Source organism: Mus pahari, chromosome 14 (assembly GCF_900095145.1).
Source record: "Mus pahari chromosome 14, PAHARI_EIJ_v1.1, whole genome shotgun sequence".
NCBI classification, from domain to species: Eukaryota; Metazoa; Chordata; class Mammalia; order Rodentia; family Muridae; genus Mus; species Mus pahari.
This window is the reverse complement of record NC_034603.1, coordinates 47,257,944-47,269,262: the sequence shown is the minus strand read 5'-3', so window position 1 is coordinate 47,269,262 and position 11,319 is coordinate 47,257,944. Positions and strand designations below refer to the sequence as shown.

The 11,319-nt window shown below is 39.6% G+C and overlaps 2 protein-coding genes across 2 annotated transcripts in view; one reads left to right on the top strand and one right to left on the bottom strand.

Annotated features, from left to right (window-relative positions):
- The window catches only part of Nf1 (neurofibromin 1), a 248,403-nt gene that overhangs the window by 61,896 nt on the left and 175,188 nt on the right, over window positions 1-11,319 (bottom strand). The gene's annotated exons all lie outside the window — the stretch shown is intronic.
- On the top strand, window positions 395-5,709 carry Evi2b (ecotropic viral integration site 2B). The gene is made up of 2 exons (XM_029546036.1): window positions 395-583; window positions 4,163-5,709. The coding sequence occupies exon 2, from the start codon at window positions 4,178-4,180 to the stop codon at window positions 5,483-5,485; it is 1,308 nt and encodes a 435-aa protein (XP_029401896.1). The 5' UTR covers window positions 395-583; window positions 4,163-4,177; the 3' UTR covers window positions 5,486-5,709.

The following is an 11,319-nucleotide window of genomic DNA, read 5'->3' as shown; positions in this document are numbered from 1 at the left end:
CAGGACCTTGAGCTTGCTAGGCAAGAGCTCTACCACTGAGCTAAGTCTCCAGCCCACACCTCCATCTCTAACTGCATTTGACCTACTTCAGTCTTCTTTAGTAACTTCCTGACAATTAATAAGCAACTAACATTTCCAATTATTTCTTTTTCTCCAATATCTTTTCTAATTAACTGATCCTTTCCCACATATCTAGTGCATCCTAAACCTTTTTTATAATTTCTTGTTAGTGCACCTTTTTATAAAAGAAAAAAATACTTATTCCCATTCCTTGTATTCTAAATTTTAATCCCTTTTTATCCCCTGCCCCCAATCAGCTGACCATCACCTTTCTCTGCAGAAACAGTGTCCATTTAGGAATGTACAAGTTACAAAGTGGGCAAGTATGTTGAATAAGCTTGTGTATTACAGGTAACAAAACTAGCTTCATTAAATCTGAAAAGAGTCAGGCTTCCTTTCCCCCAAAATTATTAAATCCAAAATGTCTTCTTTTTGTCTCGATGCTTCTTTTCTAGACTATTCAGAGCTGCTAGAGTAAGATTCTCAGAGGTTCTAGTACTCTACTGTGGCAGATCCTCGGAGGGTACGTGACAGAAATGATGAGGAGGGGATGTGGGATGCTACTGTAAAAGTGGGTTTTGCTTTTACTACTGCTGACAGGTGGAAGCATCGCCCTGAAGCCACCAGCTTCCTCCTGACATCAGAGGTGATGAACCAATCAAAGCTGATCTTACAAACCACACCGGGTTTTATAATTCGGCTCCTGTGTTAGCTGGTTCCTCCTCTGTTTCCTTTTTCAGCTAACTAAAAAGAGGAACCATATGGTTTCTTTATTTTAAGCAAAGTCACAAAAGAGGAAACATTTTTAGTTGGAGACAATTCTATATCTTCTGTTGCTTTGGAAAGCATTTTCTAAAAACACTTTCAAAAGGAAACTTTGAACGCCATTTTCTAACCAAAGCTTTTTTGGGTAAGTAACCTATAAAATTACTGTGTGGAACGGTATGAATGATGACCATCTAGAGATGACTCAGACCCTCATATCCACGCCAAAAATTTCAATGTTTCCCGTAAAAAACCTTAAAAGATGGATAAAACCCAGAATTTAACTAAGTTTTCTTTTCTCTGCTTATATTATGGTAGAAGGCTTAACAGAAAGTTAAAGTGAGACGGCAAAAAACCAAGAGGCCAGCGCAGATTAAATATTTACTGAGCAACTAAAATGGAAGGAATGGGGAATCGACATTAGAAAACATGAAATGGTGGGAGAACAGACACAAATCAGACTTTAGAATCACATGGTACAATCTCATGCTGTCACTAACAGCCACAACCCAAACTGTTCAACTCATTTTAATTTGCTTCTGTGAAGGTTAAATGAAATAAGTATGTTAGTCACAAATTTATAGCATACTCTTATATTTTTGGTTGTGAACCTAGCCTTTAACGGCTGAGCCATCTCTCTAGCTCATTTATAGCATACTCTTATATATAAAGGTATTTTCTTCCTTTGTTTTTTTCTACCTTTGTGGAATTGTTTTTTAAAATAATCTCGTTTAAGGCAATGGGGATAATAATAGAAAATGTGCAAACAACATAATAAAAACAACTATTCAGGTGAGGAGCAGCAGGAATGAGGCACATCCACAAAGTATGGTCAAAGAAACCAGTAAGACAGCACACCGAGGCGGCCAGGGAACAGCTATCTGTGCCTGTGGGCACTCAGAGAACCGGGTTTATCAAGGGGAATTTAAATTGAGGTCTATAAGATGAAGACAGGTTCAGACATATAGTTAGCAGAAAAGAGGATTAGGGAAAAAAAAACATACTAAAGACAGCAAAATGGCATAATTTAATGTGTTTAGGAAGTATTCAAGGAAACTAAAGCTTGGTTTGTAAAGTTTACTCCAGACAGAGATGTGTATCCTTGTGTGAAGTAGCAACCAGGTCATGCATGTTTTAAGGGTAACTAACCAGCACCAGGCAAGGGACTTCAGAGAGCTAATTTAAAGTTTAGGCTTCAAGCACGAGAGAGAAAATATGAAGAAGAAACAGACTAGAAAAAAACATTATCTTTTCTTGTAAGTCCAAGTCCTTCTGGCTCAAGCATGTGATCTCAGCAACCATGGGTCTTAGCAAGGCCAACCTGGGCTACACAAGGCGAGTGCCTTAAATCACAAAAACAAACAAGCAAACAAGAGAGAGAGAATGAACAAGAAGGGTGTCATTTGTCATCATCATTCTAATATGGTAGCAGTAGCTGGGTAAAGAAATACAAACTACAGCTGGGCGGTGGTGGCACATGCCTTTAATCCCAGCACTTGGGAGGCAGAAGCAGACGGATTTCTGAGTTCGAGGCCAGCCTGGTCTACAAAGTGAGTTCCAGGACAGTAAAAGCTATACAGAGAAACAAAAACAAAAACAAAACAAGCAAACAAACAAAAAAACCAAAAGAAATACAAACTACTCAAATTGTCAAAACCTTCTATTGTATCTTCGGAGTCCTGGAAAAATTAATTTCTTATCATATATAGAAACTAGTATCTAACAGTCTGAGCTTGTTCTTCCTTAATATCAAGAAACAGCTCAGCTCTCTCAGAGAGTCGACACTGTGCTTGGGGATGTCCACAAGAGCCCGTTATCCTCAGCACTGACAAGATCACTTTAGAGCGCGAGGCTACTGAAAACAACACACTTAGGTGACCTCACACACTGAGTTAAGTGTACAGTATTCAGCCAGAACTTTGGAACTTAAGCCTTCAAAGTTTCAGCATCTATGACATCTCACAAAAAGACAGCCGCCATGCCTATGCTGAGCCCTGCCCAGGCGCCCGTGCACATTGTCTGGGCTGGGAGACAGACGTGCTTAACTAGTTCTTTATAGTATTCTAAGATTTAGATCTCCTTCAGTATCTCTGGGAAACCTTTCCAAAGTTCTCCCTTGCCAAGTTAACTCCTCTGTTCATCTACTAAGCATGAGGAAACATCAAATTATTTTCAAGACAGGGTTTCTCTGTATTGCCCTGGCTGTACTAGAACTCCCCATGCATACCAGGCTTGCTTCAAACTCACAGAGATTACTTGCTTCTGCTGGAATTAAAGGTGTGAACCACCACACCTGGCTGAGATTACTTTTGACCTGCTAATTTTTACCATAAGAGTTTAAAACACTTGAAAGCAACTTTTTTTTTTTTTTTTTTAAATTTACCAAATCAAGACTAGGACTAGGGTCTGCAGTGCAAAGGCGGCTGTCCAGTATCAGAATGAAAGCTTTAATGGGCTTGCTTACTTGACCAACTGGGCTAGAGGGACTTGAATCACTTTAGGATTTTCTTGGTTTTTGTTTTTTCTTTCAGATTGTATTTTTAACTTTCATTCTGTGTATGTGTTCACGTGTGAGTATGTGTACACGAGTGTGATGCCATACAGACCAGAGGTTCCCCTAGGACTGGATCTACTGAATTTGCTGATTATGAAATATACATATGACATGCCCACTAAGACATTACACAAATGGACTCAGAAAAAAGGAGGTTCAGGCTGGATGCGCAGGCTTGGTAGTCACAGCACAAGGGTGAGAGTGGACACTTACAGAACTAGAACAGAGAAAAGTGAAAGGTACAGAGAGATTGAATGTCGAGTGTCAGGAGACAGGAGCAAAAAAGATCTAACTGAAGTGGTGCGAAAGGAAAAACTGTAATACAAGGGTTACTAAATATTGGTGAGGGACTAGTCGGTAAGGTCAAATTTGGAGAAGAGAGAGAGAAAGAGACAACAGTGTAAGGCACTGTGGTCACCAGTGCTCTCTGCGAGGCAGACCACTTTATTTCTAGGAACAGACAGCGAACAGAGCAGAGAGCCCAAGGCAGCAGGTTGAGCCTGCACACTCAAGACGATATGAAATGAAGGAGTAGAATCTGAGGAACCTAGAGGGGCTGCAAGGTTAAACAGATTTTATAAGAATTAAGATTACTTCCCAGGAACTCCAGGTGCTATACTATAAACTGGAGCATTACATTGTATCAAGTAGAAACCAGAATAAAATTTAACCAAATGCCTAACCACTGTATGTCAGACACTGTAATGAAGAGTCCAATGTAACTAGACACCAGGTGATAGTTAACCATATTTCTTTTTCTTTCATTGTGAAATCACTGGTAAGGAGGAAACATCTGAAATGGAATTCAAGTATTTGGTCTTCATTTTGCTTTGTCAATACCTGAACAATACGTTTTTCTCTGAGACAGAAGCAATTACAACAGAGCAGCAATCACTGTCTACTTTAATTACATCATCGTTATATGCTACAACTGATTCTCAAAACACAACAAGATTCAACAACATTTCTTCTGGACGGCAAGTACCCCCTGCCCAAATCACCCCTGAACAAACAACACCAGCTGTTTATGTCTCTTCAAAACCGCTTACTTATAATATCACCAGACGAGCAGAGTCAGCGGCCAACAGCTCCTTCCCACAAACATCACTAGCTGGGTTCACTTTGACCAATCAACTGTCACCTTCTGCCTATAATTCTACTAGACAACCACCAAAACATCTTGTCTATACTTCCACACAACAGCCACCATCACCTGCTCCTACCTCTTCTGGAAAACCAGTACTAGAGTCTACTCATAATCAACCCACAAAATCAACACCAACTATTTATTTACCAAGGGACACACCACCACCACCACCACCACTTACTTCAGAACCACCAAGTGGCAAAGGAACTGCTCATAGAAACAACCACAATGCAATCGCTGCCATATTAATTGGTACAATTATAATTTCTATGTTGGTAGCTATACTCATGATTATACTGTGGAAATACTTGAGGAAGCCAGTCTTAAATGATCAAAACTGGGCAGGTAGGTCTCCATTTGCTGATGGAGAAACACCAGAAATGTGCATGGATAACATTAGAGAGAGTGAGGTATCCACAAAGCGCGCATCAGTTGTCTCGCTTATGACCTGGAAACCAAGCAAAAGCACACTGCCAGCAGATGGTTTAGAAGTTAAGTTGTTTGAATCAAGTGAACATATTAATGATACCCACAACCTCAAGACTGAGAATGTAGAAGTTCAAATAAATGGTTTATCAGAAGACAGTGCTGATGGGTCAACAGTTGGTACAGCCGTGTCTTCAGATGATGCAGATCTGGCCCTGCCACCTCTCCTCCTTGATTTGGATGAGAACCTACCAAACAAGCCCACAATGATAGTTGTATCTCCTTTACCAAATGATTCTATCAATCTCCAACCATCTCCAGATGGTCTAAATCAAGTGTGTGAAGAACATCATTCCAAGATCCAAGAGCCATTCCCGCCACCCCCTGACTCATTTAATGTGCCTCTGTCAACAGGAGATTTTATAAACAACCAAGAGTCAACCCACGAGGCTCAGTGCCAGGAGTCCTCTCCTCCTGACCTCGATCCAGACCTCACAGCCTCCCTGCCACCTCCACCTACAGAGCTGCTGTAAAGTGACAGTTGGCTTTCTAGACTGTCCTCCATCCTGAGATGGCTCCGACACACTCCTGTCTTTGTGGTATGGCACACAGGACATGACAACTGGCACCTGAGAGACTCTTTAGGAACTACCCAACACCTGACTGAAGCTCAAGTACATGGGTAGATTATTGCAGTGGTATGCTTACCAGCTACAGAACTAATTTTTTAAAACAGGGTGCCTTTTATAAATGTCAATGATAGATATTTCAATAACTTAATCACTTTGGAAACATATGATCTACATATACTTATTATAACCCAATAGATTTCCCCCTGAAAAGCTGTATATAAACTTAAATAAATAAAATTCTATTTTTCCACCTCAAAATTTGGGGTATAATAAGAATGAGGATTTTTAAATGGTCAAAGTTTTAATACTTCAAATATTAAGTAAATATTTTAATTTATAGAGATTAAAAGACATATCTAAGAACAGGACATTTCCATTTTTTACTTTACTGGAAACACACAGTTACAAACTGTATTAAAACATGAAGTCTGAATGCTGTGCTAAGATACATTTATCCCGAAAAGTGAGCACTTACCATAAAATGCAGAATTTTTTTCTTTATAATTAAAATTTTTATGTATATGAGTTTTGCCTGAATATGTGTGTATGTGTGTATGTATGTATGTATATATATATATATATATATATATATATATATATACACACACACACACACATATATATATATATGCACCATATATATGACTGATGTTTGAGGAAGACAGAAGATGGCATTGGATCCTCTGGAACTAGATGGCATTACTAACATTTGCCAACTGCCACGTGAGTACTGGGAACTGAATCCAAGTCCTCTGTGAGAGTAGTAAGTGCTCTTAACCACTGAGCCACTGCAACTCCTTTCTTTTCCCCTCCTTTTCCTTTTCAAATGTTTGGGGCGTGGGGGTGGAGGTCAAAGAGATAGGCTGTGTTTGAGGTTAGAAGAGGACTTGTGGGAGCTGCTTTTTTTCTTCCACCTCAAGGACAGAATTCAGAACTCAAGTCATCAGACCTGATAGCAAGCACCTTTACCCTCTAAGCCATCTCATTGCCCCCAAAATGTAAGCATTGTTCTAAAATGTCAGAGAAGCATAAACAAACACTTCGACAAAAAACAAATGATATGGAGGACAGGAGAAAAAAATTGAAATGGGCTGTATGTGTGTGTCCCTTCCCACACATACATGATACCAGCCTCTGGGAGGGTATCTGTGGAGACCACAGAGGATACCAGATATCCTGAAACTGAAGTCACAGGAAGTTATGAGCTGCTGCCTAACATGAGTGCTGGGAACTGAACTTGGGTCCTCTAGTACAGCAGCAAATTCTCTAAACTACTGACCCATCACTGCAGCCCCAAACACCTTTTTTAAACGTAGAAATTTAATCATCACCTGAAGATTGTTGAGTAGGAGGTACTTTTGTTAAAGTGGAGGGGTCAGTGTGTACTGGCCTACTTTTTGCAGATGTCAATGGGGTTACAGAAATGTTCATCTGCCCAACAAGCACATCCTTCTCTTATTATTATTACAAGTCCAAGAAAGGACAGTCGCTTAGAGCACAGATTTTGGTACTTTTCAGGATAGAATATAGTATTTATTTGTAATATTAATGTTCAAATACTAAAAATCCCATGTGGAATAAAAACAAGAAGGTGCTTGGGCAGTGGAGTTTTACTACTACTGCTACTATTACTACTACATACTACTACTACTATTATTATTTATTATATAATTATTAAACAATTACTATACTTAATTATAAATATATGCAAATTTATTATGATTATTATTGTTGTTCGTGTTCTGAGACAGGATTCCTCTGGTAGCCATGGTTATCCTGCAACTCTCTATATAGACCAACTGTCCTCAAACTCACAGAGATACACTTGCCTCTGTCTCCCAATCTCTGTGATTAAAGGTGTGACCTTTAAAACACCCTAAAACACACTGGGCTTAAGTGTTATTTTACATACAATACTTACCTTACTTCTTACAAGCCACCTCTTACTGACAACACTTTTTTATCTACAGAAACACCCAATGAACTACTTACTTCAAGCATGATGGCTTTTCATTTTATTACATTGGTTCTTTTCTGTCGTCCACAATAAAATTTCTCACATGTGTCTTCAAATATGATTTTAAGGCTAATTTACACTGCAGCAGTCACTCAGGAATTTTGAGAATTTCTTGTATTTAAGTATTAGAGTAATTAGATGTAGAGTTTGAATGCCAATCATCCATATCCTTTCATCTCACTTGTGAGACTAAAAGGCTCTTTCCAAAGTTGTTCCTTTCAGCACCTCCCTTACTGACCTCTTGAAAAAAATGGGTATTGAGAAATACCTCCTAGATAGTACAGTAGCCAATGGAGAGCTGGAGAGACAACTGAATGGATATTTGCAAAAAGAAAATTGGATCCACATTTCACACTTAGAATAGACACTAAGTAGACAAGATCTAAATAGACAGCATAGAGTGGACACAATACAAGAAAATGCTGCTGAATCCCTTTATAATCCGAACATGGGCAAAGATCTTCCTAGCTGAGGCTCAAAGTCTAGAAGCAACAAAAAGAAAAGAGAAAATTTTCAAATGTCAAAACCAAAATATAACTCAGTATTAAAAAGTCAAAAGACAAACACAAGACAATTGAGAAATTTTAAGTTAAATCAAGACAAAGTACTAATACCTATAAATGTTAAGCAAGTTCTTAAAGATGGATAACAGAAATGGACAATGGACAGTAAAGAAAAACAACAAAAATTTACAAAACATAAACACATTCAGAGAAGAAAAAAATATACATGGATTGTTCTTGAAAATATACATAAAGGCCAGAAATGGTGGCACACACCTCTGACCACAGCACTCAGCGCCAGAGGCAGGTGAGTCTCTGAGGCCAGCCTGGTCTACAGAGTGAGTTCTAGGGCATCCAGGGCTACACAGAGAAACCCTATCTCAAAAAGACAAAAAAAAAAAAGTTTGAAAAAAGTTACTGGTAAAATATGAAACTGTCTAAGCATGAGGGTCACAGCATGTCATTATTGGCAATAATGTAAGTATGGGAATACCTCAGATGCCTTCCAGGACAAGTCAGATCAAACAAACTAAGGTATATTGGTATATTCCCCAAGGCAACAAGAAATGAATGAGACAAATCCATATCCCTTGAAACAGAGTTATCTTTAAAATGAACTAATAAGAAAAGCCAAATACAATATAGAATACATACATCACACAAACTTTTACATGAGAAGACAAAAATATATAATATACACGTACATATTTTAATCTGTTTTTTAAAAGAAATACCGTTAAGATGTAACTGCAAGCAAATTAATTGAAAGCAGTTCTTCTCCTCAGGAGAAAGAAGGAGCAAATAAATAAATAAATAAATAAAGACTGGAGGTGTCAAACCAGAGTAGTACAAGTTCTCTATGTACACAGCTACAGCATTCCGACTAAACAGTCATAAAAACTGAAAAGTAGCTGAAAAAAAAAATTTAACATTACGCCATGTTTATGACAAACAGAAAAGAATGACTTCAAATAATTCTAGGTACAAAACTGACTGTCGCTCCTCAATGAAAGATACTCCAGAACCATCATCTAGCTGCATTCATGTGACTGTCCTTTTCAGACTGTTCTTCCATAAGACAAATAAGCAGTTAGGTCAGTGTTGTTAGGAACACTATGGGAAAAACAGGGATATAACAACAACTTCAAACATTCCCAGAAAGCAAGTAGATAAGTCAGGAACATTCTAGAGAGATTTAAGGGGACCAGCTGGCTCGATGGATAAAAGCACTCTCTGCCAAACTGGATGACAAGTTTGATTCCAGAGACCCACATACATGGTGGAATGGGAAAACTGATTTGCAAGATGTTCTCTCACCTCCACACCATGGCACTCACATTACACAGACAGACAGACAGACAGACAGACAGACAGACAGACACACACACACACACACACACACACACACACACACCGTTTTTAAAAATGAAAGGCATTTTCTAGTTCCATCCATTTGCCTGCAAAACTCATTCTTAATAGCTGAGTAGTATTCTACTGTGTAAGTGAACATTTTCTGTATCCATTCTTCTGTCGTGAAACATCTGGGTTGTTTCTAGCTTCTGGCTATCACAAACAAGGCTGCTATGAACATAGTGGAACATGTCCCCCTGTGGCATGGTGGGGCATCTTTTGGGTATATTCCCTAGAGTGGTATTGCTGGGTCTTCAGGTAGAGCTATTTCCAATTTTTCTGAGGAACCAATTATCATCCTGAGTGAGGTAACTCAGAGCCAAAAAGATATACATGGTATGTACTAATAAGTGTATATTCATCCCCCCCCCCCAAATAATAAGTACTTAAGTACAGAATACTCAAGATACAGTCCACAGAATTCAAAAAGGATAACAAGCTGAAGGACCCAAGTGAGGATGCCTCAGTCCCACTTGGAAGGGAGAAGAAAGCAACCACAAGGGGGGAAGGAGGGACCCGAGAGAGAAAGGGGATGGGGGGAGGGGGAACATCATCTGGTTGGTATTTTGTGGGGGAAAAGGACTGAAGCCCTGAGGGCCAGCGGAAAGAATGGAAACAAGCAACCTCAGAAGGTAGGAGGTTTGGGATGGGGAGGGGGGAATCCTCCAGAATGTACCAGAGACCTGGGAGGTGAGAGACTCTCAGGACTCAAAAGGAAGGGACCTTAGATGAAATGCCCTATATTGGGAAGAGGGAACTTGTAGAGCCCAACTCTAGCAGAAACACAGGGCATCAAGTGAGGGATGGGGTTGCCATCCCACAGTTAAAACTCTGACCCATAGGTGGCACACGCCTTTAATCCCAGCACTTACGAGGCAGAGGCAGGAGGATTTCTGAGTTCAAGGCCAGCCTGGTCTACACAGTGAGTTCCAGGACAGCCAGGGCTACAGAGAGAAACCCTGTCTCGAAAAAAAACAAAACAAACAATCAAAAAAAAAATAGGGATACAGAACCTGTATCAATAACAGTACTTTGGCTCACAATTAATTACAGGAACAATCACATTGATCAATTCAAAAATAAAGGTGGTTGAAGAAATGGCTCAGCAGTTAATAGCACTGGTTGCTCTTCCAGAGGGCCAGGGTTCAATTCCCAGCAAGCACATGGCCAATCACAACTGCCTGTAATTCCAGCTTCAGAGAATCTTACAACTTCATGTAGACATACATGCAAGGAAAACATCAGTGCATAAGAAATAAAAAATAAATGAATTATTTTTGTAAAAAGTAAACTGCATGGTACTGGTACAATGACATACAGGTAGATCAATAGAACAGAATTGAAGACCCAGAAATGAACCCACACACCTATGGTCACTTAATCTTTGACAAAGAAGCTAAACTCATCCAGTGGAAAGAAGACAACATCTTTAACAAATGGTGCTGGCTCAACTGGCGGTTATCATATAGAAGAATGTGAATTGATCTATTCTTATTTCCTTGTACAAAGCTCAAGTCTAAGTAGGTCAAAGANCTCCACATAAAACCAGAGACACTGAAACTTATAGAGGAGAAAGTGGGGAAGAGCCTTAAGATATGGGCACAGGGGAAAGACTCCTGAACAGATTGCCAATGGCTTGTGCTGTAAGATCAAGAATCGACAAATGGCAGCCGGGCGTGGTGGCACACGCCTTTAATCCCAGCACTCTGGAGGCAGAGGCAGGCGGATTTCTGAGTTCGAGGCCAGCCTGGTCTACGGAGTGAGTTCCAGGACAGCCAGGGCTACACAGAGAAACCCTGTCTCGA